This window comes from Amblyomma mixtum, chromosome 2 (genome assembly GCF_055824585.1).
Source record: "Amblyomma mixtum isolate Tamu chromosome 2, ASM5582458v1, whole genome shotgun sequence".
In the NCBI taxonomy this organism is placed as follows: Eukaryota; Metazoa; Arthropoda; class Arachnida; order Ixodida; family Ixodidae; genus Amblyomma; species Amblyomma mixtum.
Genome location: NC_143013.1, coordinates 213,554,425 through 213,577,155, shown reverse-complemented (window position 1 = coordinate 213,577,155; position 22,731 = coordinate 213,554,425). Strand labels below are relative to the sequence as shown.

The window sequence follows — 22,731 nt, the reverse complement described above, 5'->3', positions numbered from 1 at the left end:
CTCCGTTTCTCCACTGTCGTGACGTCATCGTGTCACGTGGTATGACGTCATGTATCACGTGATTTGGAGGCGCACAACCACAGCGACGGCGCGAGGTGGGCTCCCGTTTCTCCACTGTCGTGACGTCATCGTGTCACGTGGTGTGACGTCATGTATCCCGTGATTTGGAGGCGCATAACCACGGTCCTACCACGGTTCTGTTGTAGTTAACCACGGTGAAGGGCTGAAGTGGTAGCTAAAGTAGTATGCTTCGCATAAAATATGGAGCACGCTTAAGCTTCGCCTTTAAGAGTGGAATGCGACAGCGTGTTGTAGCGCTGCCAGGCAGTCCACGGAACGCCACGCAGGTTCGGCGCGACGCTTTGCCTGTTGGACCAAGAAATGTTTATTGCGAAAGCAATACTATGCCAGGTGTCGCCTCTTCGCAGTACCGCAGCCTACCCTTCACGGTCGGTGGTCGGTCATGTGACTACTGACGTCATACCAGAGCGAGAGATGGGGCATGAAGTCGGCTCTTCAGCGCGAAGCAGCTAGACTTCGCGGCCGAACTATAGTGCCAGTATATTCTAGGCACTATAGCCGAACGACAGTTGGCGGCCGGTCATGTGACTACTGACATCATATGAGAGGGAGAGATGGGGCACCAAGTCGGCTCTTCAGCGCGCCAAAGCTAGAACTTCGCGGCCGGTCCATAGCCGGTCGACCACCTGCGACTGAACAAAGGTGCGTCTAGCTAATACGGCGTCTTCATTCTCTCCTATCTTTCTCCCTGAGGTTCGGGTGTCCACCGAGATATGCGAGAGAGATACATATACTTCCCTCAAAAACCAATTTACCGTCGAGCAAGGCGTAGAGCCAAATGGGAGATGGCGTTCTGTGGACTCCCTGGCAGCGTTTCAAGACGCTGTCGCGTTCCCCTCTTAGAGGCGAAGCTTAACATCTTAACCACTCATCAGTGACACAACCCATAAGCGAAGCGCATAGCGTAGCCAAGGAGATATTGCTTTCGCAATTACCTAGGCTTAACCAAAGCTAAGCCGCATTGCTTTTTTAAGGCGAAAGCCTTTAATGCCTCATACTGTCGTTAGCAGACGCGTTGGCAGCCGGCGTCGGCAGGAGTGTCGACAGACGCGTCGGCAGGAGTGTCGACAGACGCGTCGGCAGCCGTGTCGACAGACGCGTCGGCAGGTTCGTCCGCCTTTCGGCGTCACTGCTTAAAAGGCTCAAGGTTCCAGCATGAATAAAGGCGCATCTAGTGAATGCATGGGCTTCATAAATAAAATAAAAGGAGCAAAGTCAAGAAAAGGAAAATAAAAAATAAAAATAAGAACATAAACAAAAATAAAAACAAAATAAAAATAAGATGGGACAGAAAGTAGTTTGAGGTTAAAAGTAACCTCGCCCGCTCCACTAAAGTACCGCGGGTAAATAAGATGGGACAATAAAAATAAAAAAACAATAAAATAAAAAAGGAGTAAAATAAATAAACAAAATATGAAAAATAAAAAAAAAAAAAGTAAATAAAAACAGTGGCCAGGAAACGCTTTCGCCTTGCAGCACTATAGAGAGCCAAAGTGCCCCCTGAATGTTTTATTTGGGGGGAGGGGGTTAACGTCCTAAAGAGACTGAGCCTATGAGGGACGCCGCAGTGAAGGGCTCCAGAAATTTCGACAACCATTTTTGTATCGAGAGCTACACTACGCTACCCAGTCAAGCATTTCGCCGTGAGCCTGGGAGGCCGATAGTGCGCATGCGCGAAACCAGAGAGGAGCAGCAGGTGCGCGGAACTGTAGCTCTCGCTACGTATACCTTGGCATAGCTGAGCTAAGCCACTGCCAATTTCTTCTATGCAGCCCCCGATTATAGGTCTCCGGTTACCCCGATTATAGGTCTCTGGTTCGAATCCCGGCCGCGAGCTAGGCTTTAATTTGCTAGCAAGTTTATGCTGCTTGAAACGGTGAATTGTGCAGCACTATCCGAAACATTGTACGGCAAACGGCTGGCATGGTAAGATTGTTTTTATGCAGCCCGCGATTATTTCAGACAAGCGGTGCCAACTACTACTACTACGCCTACGGCTTTCGACCGAACGAGCTTTATACGCTGTAGCGTAAAACACCGCAACTTTCAAGAAACTCAAGTGACATCCTGGCGCGATATCGCACCTCATCCTCAGAGTTTCGGACCACCTTAGGGGCATGAAGGAGCGTGACCTCTACGACTCATCCATATGTAGCCACGTTACCTTTGCAGACTTATCTTACCCACCTACCTTTGAAAGACGTTCCAAAACGAAAAGTGACTGAGGGCTTAAAAAAAACAAAACATTGTTGGATGGCTATATTGTGGTCACACATACGACATAAAAATGCCGGCACCGTCTAGAAGACGTTGAAGGAACGAACGTTAGTTGTTCGGTAGCGCCATCTGTCATCCATGTGATGTAATGCCACGGGATTAGGCGGCTTCTTCATACCTTACGGCGAGTGGGCGCCTACCGCCTTGAGGTCGGGTATTTTTGATCAATCTAATTAACTGGTTTTATGATGCCTCATTAATTACTGAGTTAAAAGCGAATAAATATAGTAATGTAACTAATTATGTGGTCACAAAATCAGTGACGTCACCAATCACCAATTCGATATACTAATGACGTCACTAATAAATCACCAATTGGGTTGCTATATCGATTTACTAGGGGCCGCCATCTTGAATTCCTCGGACTTCGAATATTTCACGCCGAAGGGAGGAGGTAGCAGACCCCCGAGAAAAAAGTGATGAACAAGAGCTAACGCTATTAAAAAGAAAGAAAATTCACCTGCTCTGAGCCATGCTTTAACAATAAGATCAGGCAAGGCTACGAGAGAGCAGGTTTCAATGGGTCAGGTATTCAGTTATTAAAATTTGGAAATCAACTCAGATGCCGGTCCGATGTTTACGGAAAGCCCCCTGAATGGAGTGGATTTGTAATAAGGGAATAAATACAAACTGACATCCACCTAGGCGCTGCCATACGGCTACAGAAGAAAGCTGCACAAAAGCTGCTTCGGGGTTCGCACCCGGGACCACCGCTTCTCCGGAGCTATCGCTTTAACAATCGAGCTAGCCGGGACGGCTATCCATATGGCGGTTTCTTTTGCTACGAAGTTTCTGTAGAAGCTGTATAGCTTTCCTCTCTAGCCGTATGGTTGCGCTTAGGTGGATGCCAATGAGCAATTGCTTCCTTATTGTAAACTGAGATTAAGTTGATGCAAATTTTAATTCGTTTTGCTCACTTTGAATAAATTTTTTGGGGCTTCTATTTTCAACTTGTTTGAGGTACTAGGTAGGTAAAAGAAACTTGACGCAGGTCCAGGAGCCAAGTAAAAGGAATGAATGCATTCCCATTGGATAGACACAGGCGTTGAAATATTAAATAACGAGAATCCAGAAGTGCGTACATGATAATTTTATTAGCACGCATTTACAAAACTTGTCAATCGTCAGATGACAAGTATTCTCTGTTTTGAGAAGACAATCTGCCGCTTTATCAACTACCGCATCTCTTTGCTAAGAACATAATGTCCAGGCAAATGAGGAGATAAAGAGCTATTTATCATTCAGAAAACATTGCTGCGACAACTCATTGACTTATCAGATGCCACGCATGCACACCGAATATTTTTTTTATCCAAACACAGCATGAAACAGAACACATGACCGTGGTTTGGCAGCATCACCGTACCACCATGCATTCCTATAAGAATGATTCACCGAAGAAAACAAAATTAATTTCTAGATAGACCACAAAACGTAATGTAGACTCCGATATGGTGCTGTGTTATCTAAGCTGCCATAAAGTAGCTACACCACTGGAGTAATTCTATTAGTGATGTGAACGACATACTGTGAATTCATAGGCACTCGAAAAACAGGTGAATAAGCGACGAGAACAATCGGATGGACCCACTCACACGTAAGCGCCCCTACATAAAAGGGGGTATAAGAAGTTCATGCGTAAGAAAAAAACATCTCTGCAGAATCATTTTGAACATTAGTATGTATTCAACAAAGCACAATGTCAGATTCATTCCACAATATTTTACCATGCCTTGTGCTTAATCCACACCATGGCAAGGAAGAAAATGGGTACCGGTTGAACACACTGAGCTAAGCATCCAGAGATTTTGCGACACGAATAAGGATGTGCCTCAGTTGCGATCCCATTCTAAAGGAGACATTAATAAAGCTTAGAACATTTTTTTTGACCATTAAAGGCTGATAACGTACTGCCGGAGAGGCAGTTTTTTTGTATTGCTAGATTTGCTAAATTATAAGCACAAAACAAGAAGCTTACGGAGGCGTGCATTAAACCGAAGGTACTTAACAGCCTCATAATGTACTGAAGCCTTTGTATAACTTTCTTAATGCTTACGGCATTCATTAAAAACTACTATTATTATTTAGTCGGAATGCGTGAATAGGAATAACCTTAACAAACTGGCCTGGTCTGTAAGAAAGTTGCATCGCCCTTCGGTCGTAACCGGTAAGACATTTCAATGCGCCATTGCATAAAAGCACAACTGCTCCAAAATTGCTCCTTCTTGCGCCTAGTTTTCCCATTCAATACATATGTACTTTGAGAACGAAGTCTCTAGTATGCATGCCACCCCTTGATCTCTAAGCCGCAACTCCCAGTGTTCTGAGGTCATAGCTTCAGCTCCTTTGCGCTGCTCTTCCAGTGCAATTATAGAATTCTCAGCCATTCCGTTCCTTTTCAAGAACCAGGGGCTGTTTCGGTGGTGAATGTGGACTATTTCTTCGAGCAAAAATAATCACTGCGTCTGTCACGTGGTGCCTCAATGTGCATTCTTTTCTCTTACTCAGATGCACACTGGCTGGTGCAATACAAAGTAATTTCAGTGTCTGAAGAAGCATGCCATACCTATTAGTGGCGAACGCAGGCGCTTGCGATACACTATGGTTATTGCTACTAATTTGGCTCCATTGGCCTCTTAGTGAACCTTAACACTTGTTATGCTTTCCGTAAACAGCAGGTCTATGTGCAAACAAGACAAACGGAACGCAAAAGAGTACTACGGCAAAGCGCATCAGGCATGCGCCTAAAAAATACATTGCCTGCACTTACATAGACAATGCAGATTAATTTATCTATGTCATGCTGTTGACTATGCACGACGACTTACTCAATCCAGGAGAGTCCTATATATAAATATTCGGTACTTATCATTTGTGGGTCGCACGCGAGCATATCTTCCCACGTTTGCGTTCAATAAAGGTTGGCGCATTCTTGAATTCACAGGTAATAGGTGCAGAAAAATTCTCGCTTCGAAGTTGACAAACTATCACTCTGCCAACACTACGTTACAGCCGAACGCCTGCTACCATTATATTGCGTACGCTCATAATTTTCCACATCTGTGCTCAATAAAGGTTTGTTCATATTCATTCATCCATTCACAGGTAATAGCTGCACACAAATTCTCATCTCGAGGTTCTCAAACAGCCTTTCTGCCAACATTACAGCTGAACGCCTCCTACCGGCCTGCTGCACACGAGAATAATTTCGGATTAAAGTGCTTTACGTTCATTCCTCCGTTTACACGTTATACTTATACTTAAATTCTCGCTTCGAGGTTCCCAAGCTATCTTCCTGCCAACACTACCTTAGAGCCGAACGCCTGCTACCATTACGTTGCACATGCTTATAACTTCCCAAATTTGTGTTCAATAAAGGTTTGTTCATTCATTCATGCATTCACAGGTAATAAAGAGCTGCACACAAATCCTCATCTCGAGGTTCACAAACGCTCTTTCTGCCAACATTACATCTGAACTTCCGCTACCATCCAGTTGCACACGAGAATAATTTCACACATTTGTTTTCAATAAAGTGTTTTCGTTCATTCCGCCGTTTACACGTAATATTTGTGCTTAAATTCTCGCTTCTGCCGACACTAACTTCCAACTCTATGCCTGCTATCATCCTGTCAGCCATTACTCATCTGACCATCACTCATCTGCACCATCACGTGGTCTGCAGCCATTTCTCCCAGGACGAAAAGCCTCACTACAGAGCATAATGAAAAATCCGTGTTGAGACGCTTGTTTCCATAAAGACTGGCGTTCTTATACGACGGCATTCCAAAAAAAAAAACCAGGACTTGATAGAGGCGCACCATAGTATAGGACATGTTGCATCAAAACACTCAAGGATAGCTGTAAAAGCTAACGTACCGGATTTTCAAAACGTTCTATGATGTGTGCAGACGTGTGCTGTTCAGATTTCCGGTTCGAGCACTTCGTAGTTTCATCGAGAAGCCGACGTTAGTATCACTACAAACCATAAGCGAGTAAAATTATTCACTATGACCGTTACCTAAGTACTGTACTACATTGCGTTCTGCGGATGCGACTACCGAATACTGTTTTCTCGAATTTGCGCTACCGTCGCCGAAACGAAACCATTTTCTCTTTAGGCACAAGATAGTCATACCCGGCCCAATGGAAGCCTGTTGTAGTCAGCCTCTTCATTTCTCGAGAACAAGCACGTGCCTCCAGAAACTTAATGTTTGATCTCACTGACATGGGACCTGACTATTATTACATCAACTCTTTCGTGAGGAGCAAACGACCTTACTTCACTGTCAACAGGTTGTAATTAGAACAAAGAATCAACTTTGTGCGAGATGTGTAAAGACTGCATACAATCACGAACGTTTTACAGCATCTTTTTTATAGTCCTGAAATATTTGTCGTATTGACTTCATCTTTGCGAATTGAATTGTATTATTGACGTTGTCCTTCGAAATTGCTTTTATATTATTCACTTGATCCTTGCAAATTACATTTATATTATTTGCTGTCCTTTCAAATAGCGCTAAACTCGCGCTGCTTAGACTCTTGTGTCAATTATTCACCCCACCTCGAAATGGGCATAGTAATTAGGTAACCTTTTGTGTCTCAAGACTAACGTGCCATAAACAAGCACTCACACTTAGTGAATATAGATTTCACACTGCCTGCTTTAAATACTTTTTTTTTGGTATTAGCGACCAGAGAATGGAACCGCCTGGGTACATCCATTACTAACAATTCATCATTGACTAACTTTGTTATTGCATTTTAGAGTATTTTCCTATTAGCCAATGACTTCCTGTGCATCTCTTGCTATTAATATGCTTAAATATTTCACTGGTACCATGGCACGTTACATAAGGACCTGTCAATGTTACGCTGATGTCTTTACAATGCACCTTCGTTATATTTACGGCATACAGCCCATGTGTATAATCTATAAGGCCATCTCACATTTCTTATTTTGGTACAATAAAAATGTTACTTATAGTTGCCTGATTTCGTGTCCCATTTCCTGACATAACAGCTTTGTTATATTCCGCGTTTTCCTATTTGTTGCCGTTGTTTACTGTGCTGGTCAGTACAATGTTCGTGCTAACTTTATAGCATTGTGTCATTAACCCGACTGTGCCCTCCTGTCATAACCTCAAGCGAGATTAGCAGCATGTGAAAAGTAAATAAAGTAAATAGAGTTTTGCTTCCACGCACTGTTATTTTTCTTCACTTTCAGGCACCCCGGATAAATATAAGGGGTTCGGTGCTTTTGTTTGCCCAAGGTTATTCCACTGAGTTGTTTTCCAATGTAGTTTAATTCTTCATCCAAAGACTGGAGCAGAGCACAAGAAAGAAAATGAGTTCGTTATGCCAAAGTTTTCGTCTATGCATTGGAAAAGGTAGGCGTCCACCAATGCAAAAAACGCTAGGATAGAATTCTGTAGGCAGCTACCCGCAGACGCTTGTTAGTGTCCTTTTCATTTTCGCGTTTTGGGAAACATGAATTGCGTTGATAGATGACTGAATTGGCATTGGAACGTTTTGAGCAGCTCAGTCTGAAGTCAGGAAGAGCGCCACATTGACACCTCTCGATTGTATCAACGCGAGATCTTTGTTAAAATTAGTAGTGCTGGTTACGCTCATCCATCGCACGACGGCGCTGCGGAGCTCTGCAGCGATCTGATAGAAGGTGGAGACTTGTTAAAAAAAAAGGAGCTTCTGTCAATTTGTTCACGTGGTCTACTATCGCCTGCCGCGCTGCTAATCAGCTTGCCAACAGTCGAAATAAACACCAAGCCTCATCTCTAGCATCTGGAGTAGGATGCCAAGGACATCTCGAGACCAAGATCAACCACGCGAAACAGAGCCTCGTTCTTAGCACACAACCCAGTTATACCTTTATCTTAGAATTTCATATTTAAATTAATTGAAGTCCGAGGGGTCGAAGCTGAGCTGTAGGCGACATTTCTCTTGTCAACTACTACGCATTAGACTCCTTCGGCTGTATGATTCCGGGCTTAACTTCCAAAAACATTTGTCGCCAACTCGCGCGTGCTCACGTCAAACGCAGTATATGATCTGTTCGTTTGCATGCGACTGATTTGACAGTTGACTCTCCTGACAAAGTCGACAGCAGAGTCCCTCGGCACTTCTCGGACACTCAGCCATCCCCGTTATCTAAAAGCTCTGCTGTCAGTACTAGCCTTCTGGAGTATTTCGCAGGCTTGTGGCCTTCCGCGCCGTCCACGAGGCTCTGCTCTGCGGCGAGAGGGCGTTGTGACGTCACATGACGTAGTCGATGTAGTCTCCGCGTGCGGCCTCACGGCATTCCGCAGTGCGGTGGGCCCTGGCGGTCGCCGCGTCGTCCTCGAAACCACGATGGCAGCGCCAGCAGAAGAGGCGGCGACACGACCAGCAGGCGTCCACTTTGCCGCGGCTTGTGGCGCTGCGCTCGAGGCTCGCCCCACAGTCCGGGCACAGAACTCGCCTGCCGGGGTCTCTATCCAGCCGCGTCTGCGAACAGAGAGAGGTCGCTGCTTGGTCTCAACGCACCCGGAGCCGCAGGAATTCTTCATGAAGTCGAAGAACGCATTCGGCTGAATTCTTCAGGCTGCCTTTCCTTGACGGCTGATTTAAGCAAAATAAATTGGTATCAAGACCAAACGTGCGTAGAAGCAGCGCCGGCCTAACGCCGCCGACAACAACGAGGTACAGCCGAGCTTACCTCGAGTTTCACGTTGCTGGAGATACTAGCGAGGAAACGAATAGGTTAGACAAAGCTGTAATAAGTCGTGAACAAACCAGAGCTTTCAACACCCATTTGAAACGCTCTGCTGGAAAGAGTGAATTGACAAAATTCATGATCTTCAGAGCTGCAGTGATGGGTGTACGCAAACTAGAAGGCTCTTGGAAGAACTGCTCGAAGCATTTGGTAAACTCTGACTACAGTTCCTTGAAACCATGACATACAGCTGTCTCATTACGCCGCCAACTAGGGGCATGCCGAAAGCTGTATGTGTTCCTTCCTTCCACCGGTGCAGAAAGAGTACAGGTATTTGCACCCGTTACTTTTGCGAACACCTTACACTTAGGCGCGGTTCTGGTACGGCATGACATGATATGTGGGGTTTAACGTCCCGAAACTGCAAGCATGAGGGATGAGAAACATCAAACTGGAGGGCTCTGGATTAATTTCGACGAGCTGAAATATTCAACCAACACTGATATTGCAAAACACATGGGAGCTGTGCCAGTTCAGCTGCACCGACATGCGGCTGCCGCAGCCTGGGTCCCCTCCCAGAATCTCGGACTTCTAGATCGAAAAGCTAAATTCAGGCAGCTCACCCACGCCGGAAGTTCGGTCCTGTCACAGAGGCGCTTGCCCTGCCATTTCGCGCTTCTTACGTGACGAACTGCCAAGTGCATAAGGGGAGGGATGGACATCGTAGTAACAGACACCCCGACACAGATTTTCGTCCTAAATAAGCTGCGTCCTGGCATCGGCGCCCAGGCCGGCGTCTCTGTATCGGCGTTTCGAGCGTTTCTACCTACGACTGAGGGTATGTAGAACCCAACTCATTTGGGTAACTTTCCTTGCAATAATGCTTCTTAAAAATTGAGTAATCATTTTGCGAAATGAATACAGCTTTCATTTTTTCGTGATGTGCATTCGGCACCACGAAAAGAAATATACTTACATAGTACAGTGAATTAAACTAGAAAGGCAGACAAAAACTATCCTTGCGAGTACAGAAATGTGTGGAATCTGCTATACGCTGAAGGTCTTAGGTTCCTCTCATGTCACGTAGTAACCGATGAGCTCAAAGCGTCCAGTTATACCTCCACTGTTGATATCAGTATAGGCCCTGTCGTCTGGTCTCTTTAACATGACTTGACAACTCTTCACGAAAAGCAAACATCTCTGAGTGCGTATTGGTTGCCTTGTGTAATGAGTTTTAGAACGCGCCAGAATTATTTACGCAAGATTAACTACGTGATTTGAGATAAACAAACATCGCAAAAAGATGTCAAGCGCGTATTCATTCCGTAGGGAGAAAGGTTGTACAAACGACCATGAGAGGAAGGTTCAAAAAGATGTCAAGCGCGTATTCATTCCGTAGGGAGAAAGGTTGTACAAACGACCATGAGAGGAAGGTTCTGGTGCAACTTCATGCACCCCGTTCTTGAAGCTTCAATAACGCACGCTTACGTACCTTGTCAGAGGTACCCTCCAGCGCCATGGAAGCTCTGAAGGCGGCACACGACATCCCGTAGTGGTAGAGTGAACGGCACCTGCATGAACGCATTGCAGACATGAGCCACCTCAGTGACATCTCTAGCTTCCAATGGCGTTGCCAGACATTTATTTTGTTGACAGAGGAGAGTGCTCGACTATCAGGAAAGGGGTCTGGCGACGAGGAAACTACCTTTTTGTATGTAGGGTGGACTAAGTTCTAAGGCAGCAGCGGACTGAGGCAGCTCAGTTAACCGGCACCTGTTCATTGAACATCAAAGAGTTTCGGACTCACTTGTCCAGAATTAAACTTTTTTATAACTGAGCAGTTTACAATAATACAACACCGTGACTTCATAATTACATTAATACAACATCGTGACTTCATAATTACATTAATACAACATTGTGACTTCGTAATTACAGTAATACAACATTGTGACTTCGTAATTACATTAATACAACATCGTGACTTCGTAATTACATTAATACAACACCGTGACTTCGTGATTACATTCATACAACACCGTGACTTCATAATTACATTAATAAAACACCGTGACTTCATAATTACATTAATACAACACCGTCACTCTTTTTATAATTATAAAACGCAGAGGAGAAAACTGTTACAGAATGGAGCATCCCGATTTTGACAAAATAAATAAGGAGGCGAGACTTATCGAAGAAAGAAAGGGTGTCATGTAAAAATGTGGCAGAATAAAATATATCATGTAGAAATACGCTTACAGCATGGTGCATAGAGCCACCACTTTGAGACGTCGCTCAAGCTTGCCAAGCCTTACCCGCGAACAAGAAATCAAATGTTTTTCAGCCACTCTAGGTTATACAACTTTCATCGAATGCTCGTAGGCTTTAGAATGTTTGAACTGCATATAAGACTAACTTTTCGGATAAATGAGAATATTCACTGTGTAATATACGGTTCATAGTCACATTTTTTTTTTAATATTCCACATCCCCCCCCCCCCCCCCCGCCCACTTACTCGTAATAATATTCCATCGCTAAGGACGGGGATAGTTTTCTGGTTTCTCGAACTGAAGGAGGGCAGGAGTGGGAAGGAACCACTCACCGGAAGCACACAGCGTTCGTGCAGCCGGGGCAGATGTGCGCATCCCCCAAGATGCGGACACCCTGGTCTTCGACGTCCGCCTTGGCGTCCAGGGCAAAGTGGCACTCGGGCGTAGGGCAGGGACACCACCGACCATCTGCGTCCGCTGCGGCTGAGCACTCAAACGACCTGCGGGCGAGGTCGCTCAGCACCGCCTGGTCATTGTTTGCCACGTGGACGATGTCGGCGATGGCCCAGGGTGAGGCACAGTCCTGGGGGCACCGTGAGGAGACAGTTTAGCGGCGTCAGCTTAGAGGTGGCCACTGAATAATTCAGACAGCGTTCGCCAGTGTGTAATTGAGAAAAAACATCTCCCAGGCCTTTATTTTTCTTCGAATTGTGCGTTGTGGTCAAGAGCAGCGGTGAAACACAGCACGCCCGTGCAAAAAAAAAAACAACAAAAAAAAACCGATAGAGCCGTCTTGAAAAAAAAAGACCGCGGGGTTAGTCAGGGAAATATAGTGCCGTCACTTCCAAATATCACCTGGACCAAGGGTTTAAGGTGGCGCATTCTCGAGAGTGCCCGATATCCGGCACAACTGCTCCTTAGGGCAGGCCCGACTACATAACCTGCTAAATATCCACCTTGTGAACATAAGGTTTTCAGAAAGAAGTTTTCTACAATGGTGGTGATTGAACTAACGCCACGGCCCCATAAAAGGCGCCATAAGAGCTGCCTTGATACAATTATTTCCTTCCTGCTATTAATGGGCTGGAAAGCGGTCGCTGAATGCGTTTGAAATTCATAAGCACATAAAACTTCTTATTTTTGTTACCTGTATCGCTGTTTTGGCGGCTATAACAACCTACGTCATTATTTATACACAAAACTTGTAGGCCTGTATACATAGACAGGTCCTTGTAGTATGAAAGACGTCCAGGTGCGAGTAACTGTGGGCACATTTTCTATTGTGCAAGTAGTTTTCTGAAAGCGAGCCTGCCTTTTGAAGTTCGATGCTGAAGTGACCAAAAATTTTATTCTTCTGTACATTCTACCTCTTCTCAGTCATACCGGCTCAACAGTACATGTAGTTATGATAGCGTGCCCAACGCCGCGGATTTCTCATTAGCATCAACTTCTATAATGTTAAGACAGCCACATAACAAAAACCCCTCACAAGTAAACCATGGCTGTTTGCATGCCTTGTACGAATGAAAACAGGAATGACGCTCCACATGTGGCCCCGACGTGGCCATGGTGGAGAAACCGCACCTTCTCGAAGCATGACAGTGGCAGGGCTGCCCTCTTGAGCACCAGCAGCAGGCACATTTCGCAGTACCAGTGGCCGCACAGCTCCAGGCGGTGTCCTGGCACTGGGGCATCTTTCTTGCCAGGCGATCGCGCAGGCTCCAGGCACACCGGGCAGCGGTCCTCGGCCGGTGCCTTCGCAGGCTCAGCCTGCACGCGACGACTGGGCAGCTGGCGTACCAGGTCTTCAGCCTGCAGGAACAACATAAAGCGCAGGAAGATTGCAGGTGCTTTAAAGTATGCCTGTTGAAGTAGATAGGAATTTGGTGCAATATTTTCAAAAATTTTCACCAACCCTGAAAACGATGATGCGGCAGTAGCTCTTACACTAAACTCCGACCCCGGCCTGATGAGTGAACTCACCAGAACCACCAAAGCCACATAACCGCACAGCTACATAACCGCAGAAGAATTGAAGACCTCTCCCCCCCCCCCCCACCCCCACCTTCCCTTACTGCTTGAAGACAAAAGCTGGTAGTAAGGAAAGGAACAGTGAGTTGAGGTGAGCTGAATGTCCTTTATTAGGTAAGGAAGGCACATGACTGTGGGAGGGGGTAACGAGGAGTAGGCAGAGTATTCAGTGTTTGCGCGTTGGTCAACCACCTCGCATTGCTGCGATGAGGCCGCTCAGGGAACCATATCTTACAAACAGCATTTGGACGTTAGAGTCCGTTGCTGAAATGTCTCGCTTAGCGCCTCAACTGTGCCGTGAGGAAAGGGATGAAATAGCGAGTAAAAGAAGGAAGAACGAAACAGTTGCTTTACAGTGAACGCTTATGGTAACGTTATCCCTGGAAAGAGAAAACAAGCATTGAAGTTTTCGGTAACGACAGACTGAAACGTCGATTTGTTAGTATCCCCTCCAAATATCTCGAATGCTTACTTTTGCGACGGCTGCGTCCGTTCCAACAACCTCGACCACCTCGAAGCGACTGTCGAAATGTGCCGCGTCCAGTTTGCACTCCTTGGCCAGATACCAAGGATCGTCGCCGAATGTTGCCACGAAAGACCTTAGCTTGCTGACTCCTTCGCCAACAAGCTGCAGTGTCTCCCTCTTGCGCTTGTCCTGCAACAAGATGTGCGCAATCACTGATATCTGTATCAGCCACCCCGGCGGACGCAGAACGGAGAATGGACGTTGTACAGATACACAGTTCCATCTGTTATCAAGAGAAGAACATGCAGAAAAGTGCAAACTATGGAGACTACACCATCTAAACTGCCTGCAAAAGCGTTTTATTCTAGAGAATGAACGATATATGCCGATAGTTGGAGCGCCTTGGGAATTCGGGTCTTGCCTCACGTCGCGACGTAAAACAAAAAATCTGCGCTCATAATGAATTAATGTGTTAAAGAATTGGAACAAGATTCTTTCAACTGAGTGCGCTGGCGTTTAAGATATTTAAGGGACAGAGGGTAAATTTATACGCCGAAATGTGACGTTTCGAAAATCACACGCAGGAACAATCTGCCTGTTGAATACCACAGCGTCGCGAATGAGCGAAGTTATCTTAAAACAGAGTTTCATGCAGTTCTGACGCACCTTGCGCATCTTGAACATAGTGTTTCAGTGTAGCTTGGGCCTGTTTATTTTTATTTTATTAGACGACAAAGAATAAAAAAAAATAAAATAAAATAATAGATGCTTTGAAAGTTTGCTGCAAGACAGAAGAAAGAGCATAACCGATATTTGGTGGCGGGGAACTATCTACTGATATAATAAATCCAAAAAATCTAACAGCCTAAAGAGTCAGTAGAGGTTTAGTTAACCAAGAAACACCGTGCTATATAAGGCACGCCGTAGTGACTAGCTCTAAATTAATGTGCATCTTCCGGGCCCCATTATCATTCACTCAAATCTCAGTACATGGTTGTTTTTGCATCTTGCCTGGATCAGAATATGGCCACAGTAGCTGGGAAAGATGTGCCGAGAACTCGTTTGGTAGCTGAATGCTGTAGGCACTTATCCAACACGGTCTAATCACTAAATACAACTGCTAGCATAAGAGTTTCATTTAACGTATTCGCATCGAGGGCTTTTGCAATTCAACCTGTGTTTCAAATCCTTACAACAATCAAGTCACCTGCGGTGTGGGTAAGGAACGCTTTTGCAAGTTCTCAAGCAGCTGAAGGAGAAGCGATACAGTAAGCTCGAAAGCCATTTCTAGTTCAGACCTCTAACAGCGCGGCCGTCGTAAACGAAGCCAGTCGCATGTATCCAAGAACACAAGTTCTGTGTCATTTGCGCTCTAACTGGCGCTCACATGGATTGCTCCGTAGAGTTTATGAATACTAGCCAGAGGAAAAGCAGGCGGCACTACACTTCATCCACCAAGCAGAGACCCAGGAATGTTGGGAAAATGAGGTTTCGTATCTGGCTTGGCTATTGTTGGATATGAAACATGGATTCAGCCAAAACTTCGACTCTTCCGGTAGCAAACCTCGAGGAAATTGTGTGAAAATTGTCATAGCAGCCGAATAGTTGTCTTAAATTTCTTGAGCAAGTGAAAAGTGCAGAAAATAATTTCGTCTGCGCTGCAATCGGGCGTAGCTGCCGTTTATATTTCTAACCTGCTCCAACATTTTTTCATGCTGCTGTGCTGTTTATGGAAGACACACAACTTTCCCAAGAAGTTTTTTCGGCACCCCGACGTATATATCAGGCCTTTTTGAAAATTATGCCTTTTGCCTTTTTGAAAATTATGGAATTCTCGATGACTTGGGTACCTACGAAACAGTTCAGGCTTTATTTTGTTGTTTTTTTGCTTCCCCGCATTCCGTGTCCACCATACCTTGTGTTTCTGGCGCATCGCTCCTTTAGACTAGGGAGTAGCTTGGTGTGCAGCATCGATGATACACTTCGTGAGAATTTCATTCAGTTCATCTACGCTAAATGTGTCTCAGAAAATGCTTTCTAAACTGGTTTTTTCTTTGAACAATGTTCAGTCAGCTGAATAGAGCTTCCATCGCCATGGTTTAGTTGGGATGACGGCAGGTGAGGATGATAAAAACTGGCAGGTGATCGCTCCCATACGGTTTGTCTAAAACATCCCATTTAAAATCGCTAAAAATAGACGGCGAACAAAGAGACAGGTCTAAACAGCTCATTTTTCCAGTTTGGGGAAGAGTATGTGGCTTTTTCTGTATTTAAACGACACATTATTTGTGAGAACAATATCTTCGATCATTTGATCCCAAGAGTCACAGCGTTCGCTTCCCCAAAACGGGAAGCGAGTGTTAAAATAGCCAACTACCAGGTATGGCTCTGGAATTTCATCGATAAGTTCTTGTAGTCAACGGACTTTTAACGTTAAATGCGGATTAAGATATACAGAACAGATAGTTATTGTTTTGTGGCTGACAATGCTGACCGCAACCGCCTCAAGTTTTGTTCGAATTTTGATTTATTGAGCAGGGACGCCGCTTTGAATGGGAACTGCGACGCCTCCCGAGAGTCTATTTGCCTGCTCGCGGTAGCGTCTAAAAGTTTTATGAGGTTTTTTAGAGTATTCACGTGTTGTGGACCAAGAATGATTTCCTGACAACAAAGCTAAAGGCAAAATTGATCCTAAAATATGTGTTACCTCGCTGTAATTCTTCAGGAGTCCTCTACAGTACCACTGAGATAAAGAACTCATGGTAATGTTTTGTGGTGGTAATAAAAAGGAGTTTACTTATGTTCTGGGCCCTTTATCACGGCTCTCTCTTTTTCGCTCAAGAAAGCTGTTCCGCAGCTGTAAAGCAAGCGGGCTGGGAGTTACATCCATCACCTCTCCAGAGCTCCAGAGGTGCTGGAACACACCGCGGGGAAGCCGCGGGTGTGTGTGAATGTCAGGCCTCCCCCGACTGGGGTAAGTCCTGCTGAATGCCAACCAATGGAGCGGCGCTCCCTGCTTTGGAGATGTAAGAACAGCCTTCGCTGTCCCTGCCTGGGGCGTCGACTGCCCTGCCAGAGGCTCGGTGGAAGCGGCCTCGGCAGGTGCCGAAGTGCTGCGTATGCTCAGGAACCCGTGGTGTGGCAACTCACCAGCATCTGCACGCTTCAGATGCCCCTGCGGGGTGTCAGGACTGCTGGAAAGAATCCTGGTGAGGACTATGGAAATACAAAGAGTCCCAAGACTCCTTTACAGCTTAGCACCATGTCTTACCAAATAGAAGCATCTTTCCTTGCGGTGTTACTTTGGTATAAATTGTTGGAAATATTACTTGAGACACTTACCCACTCTTTGGCGTGCTTCTTCAGCATTTTGCTGGCCGCCGAAACAAGCTCCACATCTCCCACCAAGCGCTTTTCGCCAGGCTTGCTGTACACGTAGATGCCTCCTCTTGGCGCAGTGGCCTTTATCACTTCCATCACTCGCTCAGGCTGCAAGCAGGCGTCGACGTAGGGCACTTGTGGACCAAGGAGTAGCGAGTTGAAGAGCTGGATAGTCTTCTGGAAGTCGTTGAGATTGTTGGCTTTTAGCTTGACGCAAACTGCCTTCCCGCAGGGGGTCGCGTCGCACTTGATGTTGTCTTCGGGTCGCAGTCCTTCTTGACGGCGCAGCTCCTCTTCGAGTCGGCCCTGAATCACCTGGAAGAACTGAAGAGGGAAATACAGGGTCTCTTCTAAAAGAACATGAATGGTCAGTGGAAGCGGAGAGCCGTTGCCTTCAGTGTCACAGTCGAGGGCAATCGGTGCGCCCCTGAGCAGCGTGCAGGCGCGCTGTGCCGCCACGGCGTCTGTGAAAGACATCCAACCCTTCTCCGTGTAATCTGCATCTCTAGGAGCTTTGAATACTAATTTCGGCGTGCCTGAATCGAGTGCTTCATCGAAGATTTGCCGAATGGCGGCTTCCAAGGCTTCCAGCCTCGCCTGCGTCGTGATGCGAGGCTTTTCATGGACGAGGCACACGGTCTTTGGCTCCATGGACAGTGCATTGCGGATAAGCTTCTCCACTGACGACTGGCTTGCTGTCGGAGGCAAGCCTTGGATATAAAGCTGGCCCGCAACCTTTTTGTCGCGATGGAACACCACTGTGCTGCCGTCTAACTTCGCTCTGAGAGGCAGCAGGGTTGCGATGCTGTCAAATGACGCCTGGTCAGCCAGTTGGGCGAACCCAATGCCCACGCAACGCCGGCGCGGCAAGGACAGCTGTGCGTGGAACGCCGGCTTTCGCTGCCACTGTTCCTTGCGATACTCGTGAGCGTGGCCGTGCACAAAGACTCTCAGGTCATCTCTCTGCTCGCAGAGGGCGCGGTAGGCGGTGTCGGCTTCTTTGGCCGTTCTGTAAGTGATCTGGAAAGCATTGTCTTTGTTGATGAGCCAGTACTGAACGACGTCGCCCAGTGCGTTTACCCTTCTTCGGAACTCAGGGAGCGGGATCTTGATTTCGCGGATTATTAACGTGCGGAAGGCGGACGGCGACAGCACTTCGTCTATGCAACCTCCGAGGCCGAGCACTGCAGATACTGGATGAGTGCTGTAAGGCGAGTCGTGCGGCGTCAGAAATGCCTCCCGATCCTTCTTGCCGAGTTTGGTCACCTGATCGGCGACGATGCCCTGGAGGTGGTGGCGAGCTTCGAGGCAGTACTTTTCATGACCTTTTATTAGAATACACTGGTTTGTCGAGTCCAGTGCGAGGGAGCATTTCGCGCCATCTGCCGCGAATCGTAGCTTCTCCTCGATACTCTGCAGTGCTCGCGGGGCGCTGAACTGGTGATTCCAAATGAGGTTTCCGACCGGGCCGAACCATTCCTGCAGTTTTGGAGCCATGTCCTTTTCACAGGTGTGTGAAGTACAAGGCTCGCACTTGGAAGCGGAATCAGGCAGGGCTGAGAAGTTCAGTAGCTGCAGTTTTTTCTCGCTGTGAACTTGTGCATAGAGAGAACACACGACGCTATTCGCTTGCTCAGCTTGGCTATTGAACAGAGAGAGGGTCGAGACATGCAAGTCGTTACCCAGCGTAGGGTGCTGGTATCCTTTTTGTGAGGCTTGGAGCAAACCTTGCGGGAACGACTCCGCGAGAAGTTGGCCTAACGTGATTTTGGCGTCCTTCTCTTGCTTGAGAGAATCCGCGCACAGATTTCTCCCTTTGAAGGAAGTGAATTCTGCCTGGATGGCTTGGGCGGCACTGTGTAGGCGGTTTATGAAAGCCTCGTTCACGCCGTTAAGCTCACACCACGTGCTCTTCATTTTCTTGGGCACAATGAACCAGTTCTTGTAGAGCTCAATCACTCTCGAGAACACGCTGTCTGCGTCAGACGCTGGGATAGAGCGCTCAGTTCCGTCTTTCTTCAGTTGGCTGTAAGCAGCTAGCAAGTCTTCAAATGCCAAGATTGAAAGGAGAATCGCGTCAAGCGACGGGGCTCTCCCCACCGAGCCCAGAACTAGCTTACCAAGCCGAGGCTCTAGGCTTGTCTGGCATATCTTTTCGCCGAGGTCTGTCAGCCGGCCATCATGGTCCAGCGTTCCAATCTCTTGTAGCGCTCTTTTCACATCTTTTAACAACTTTTTGGGAACGCTTCCGAGATACGAAGCATCTGAGCTTGTCTGTCGAGCAGAGAGTCTGAGGAGAATATCCTCTAGAAAGCGGGACTCACTGATGTCGACCGGCGGCGAAGAAACGCATGCGTCTCTGCTGTAGAGGCGATAGCAAGTGCCACAGTCACGAATACCGGCCAAGGCCCTTCTTTCTTCGGCTTCTGCTTCAGACACATAAGCGAGTCGCAGGACCATTGCACCGCTGCGGTAAACAGTCCTCAACATTAGACCGCTGTCAATAACGCAACGCACATGCATCATGCCCACAATCGCATCGGGGCACTCTACTGCGAAAATTACCCTCCAACATCCGACTGGCGGTTGCCCGTTACTAAAGGTGCAACTCATGCAGCCGAATAAAACTTCGTGGCTGACTTCCACTTCCATTTCTTTTCCGTTCAACTTGTGATCGAGAAGGGCATCTGCGCGAAAAGCGTCCGCCATAGACGGCAGAAACACTAGAACGTCTCCGCCGGAATCCTTCGCCTTCAAGCAGAACTCAAGAGCCGCTGATACGCTTGCGTTTACTCGGTTCGTAGGCTTTCCCTTCCATACTACTTCCACGGGAAATTTGACTACGCACTGGACAATGTCTTGGGTTTCGAGACCAAACGCTTCTTGGATCGAAGCGCACACGTCTGACTTGTTGCTGCACAAGACCAGACCGACACGGGACACAAAGTGCCGGCGTAAGATACTGATTATGACTTTCTGGTAAGCGCTCTCTTCTTGCAGTCCATCGATGACGATTGCCTGGAAGTCGGAGAGAGCTGGTTCGCGGCGCATGAACTCATGGAAGAAATGTCTCGCGCTGGTGAAAACAACTTCTGACTCGGGTTTCAACTGCTTGTTGGGGAGCAACCAGCACTGCACTGGTCCCACTCCGCTCACGGATCCAGCGTACTTGGCGCACTGTTCGGCCGCGAGATCGCTTGGTTGAACGCTAAGAACTCGCTTTCCCAGGTCCTGCAGGTAGGACGCTATCTCGACGTCCCTTCTGGAACCCGATGAAGTCACCAGGAGCATTACCTTCTTGCTGTCCACATTCTCGAGAATCCTTGACTTCACGCTGTAAACTAGGGAGGCCCTTCGCAGTCGGGCTGTTTCGACTGTCGCCCAGTCTTCTTCAAGCTGCTTTTGGGATAGGTCAGAAACAGTCTTCATAAACTCTTTCAACTGAGCCTCGTAGATAGTAGCGAGCTTTCCTAACGCCTTCTTTTGTTTCGCACCTGCATGCTCACTGCACTGGGCACCGCGCATTTTCTTCCGCAATTCCGCCAGCCTCTCTTTATGCGCACTTACTGCGGCTTTTACCTTTGTGGCTAAAGTTGGTGCCTCTGTCTTCGCTTCACCTTCACCAACATCTTCCTTTGAAAGTATTCCTAGGCAGACAGGCGTGTCGTCTTCATCCACATCAGGATTGCTTAGAGCTGCTGCGGCCTCTTTCGCTTTTTTTACGCTGCGGTAAATTAGACATACGACGCCTATGCCAAAGGTTCCCACCTCGACGTCGAAGTCCTGGGAAATATTGAGGTTAGATAAGTAGCACTTCCAAAAGACTTTGTTCATTGGCTCTTTCGGAACAAGCAGGCCAACTTTTACGCGGTAGCCAGCCTGCGCGCTTGTCACTGCTCCTCCAGAGATGTTTCGAGGTGCCGTGCATTCGGTCTTCGCTTCACTGACGTCGACACTGCTAACAACCTTACATGACGCCTTCTTTGGTTGCTCCGGCATACTTTTGTTGCCTCTGGCGCCTTCTTTTCCGGGGCTGGACTGAGCTTGCTTATTGGTTACAGGCCGGTCTCGCGCTGCGGTAGTTTTGGCTGCCTTGGTTCCACTCTGTCTCAGCTGTGCTACGAAATCAGTGTAACTGATGCTTTCGTTCGCTGCGTCTCTCAGCGCCCTCTTTGCCTGGTCGTTGTGAATTAACACAACGTGGATGAGATCTCTGTATCGCATCTGATGTATCTCGGCCGCGAAATCGACGTCACCGGAGATTAGAACGATACGAGAGTTGGTCAGTTTGTGGGCGTCAGAAAAGCGCCGTAGGACGGTGCGGAGTTTCTCGTCCGCCGCGTTTTTTTGGTCTCCGGGAACGTGGATCACCGTCACGAGTGCCTCGTTCAGCTCTGCGATGACCGTCGGATTCATGCGGGATATGTCGCAAGCTACGATGAAGTCCGCTTCTCGGTGACCCGCGTAGAACTTCTGGCGCACCTTGCGGACGATGTCGTACGCGGGCACTCCGCTGGGCACTGCGCAGTTCTCGATGTCCCAGAACACGCTGATCATGCTGGTCGACGATGCGGAGGAAGCAGCAGCGCCAACGGGGTGTTTGAGCGTGGTGCCTGGGGTCGACCGGCTGGCGGAGCGAACTGTGTTAGTGATGTCTCGGAAGTCCTCAGCAAAGCGAGACGAGGAAATGGAGCGGCGGTCGTCTTCGCAATGGTCCAGCTCCTCACAGTTCAAGTAGCTGTACCCGTCGGTGCCCCGGCTTCGCTCATCTGCACCGTGCCGACTCCTCGCGTCCGATGCGCTGTATGCGCCGCTTTGGGACACCACGGATCCGGCGTGGCCGGTGGTCATACGACGCACGGCCCTTTTGAAGGAGAGTAGGCTTTCTCCTGCACTGACTGATCTATCCTCGTAATGTGACACGTTGTGCCAGTATGTCTGGGTGTCAACCGGCCCTCTCTGCTCGGAGTCTCTTGCAGGAGGACGACCGCTCGGAAATCCGCGTTGACCTCTGTGCGCGTAGCCAGCACGGCGTGGATCGTGCTGCTCGTACTGCTGACTCTGGTAGCCACCGGGCCCATGAGGATGGGCGTCGTAGTCGTAACGGTCCATGTGGGTGCCTCCTCGGCCGGTGCCAATGTGTTCCGGTGGGGGGTAATATCTGCAGTGACATACAATGCTTGTAAATGCCCTAGCAATTATTTCGAGAGATGTTTAATTAGAGGAAAAATAAAAGGCACACGTATTCTTTCGCCACAGGTTTATGTCGCCTTTTTTCTGGCATAGTCTCTTTTTGTGAATGACTTGGCACACACATCTTAGGCCCTTTTGGCTACACGCTAATAGAGTGCGATCATACCCGAACGGCACTTAGTAAGCGAGTATATGCACCACACTTGTGTTCTGCAGCACGCATAAACTGCGGGTTTGTAAAGGATCGAGCTACTCAACTTCGTTTTAAAGTTTCAAATATACGATCTTCCACTCATGCCCTGCGAAGCAGAGC

The 22,731-nt window shown here is 47.5% G+C and overlaps 1 protein-coding gene across 1 annotated transcript in view; it reads right to left on the bottom strand.

Moving 5' to 3' along the window:
* Positions 1-3,433: 3,433 nt before the first annotated feature.
* The window catches only part of LOC149362501 (uncharacterized), a 38,673-nt gene continuing 19,375 nt past the window's right edge, over positions 3,434-22,731 (bottom strand). The window contains exons 3-8 of the mRNA XM_089573086.1: positions 17,187-22,386; positions 13,851-14,033; positions 12,932-13,159; positions 11,680-11,930; positions 10,566-10,644; positions 3,434-8,865 (exon numbers count right to left, since the gene is read on the bottom strand). Coding sequence (XP_089429212.1) covers positions 8,635-8,865; positions 10,566-10,644; positions 11,680-11,930; positions 12,932-13,159; positions 13,851-14,033; positions 17,187-22,386 — 6,172 coding nt within the window. The 3' untranslated portion in view covers positions 3,434-8,634. The remainder of the gene's footprint in view (positions 8,866-10,565; positions 10,645-11,679; positions 11,931-12,931; positions 13,160-13,850; positions 14,034-17,186; positions 22,387-22,731) is intronic.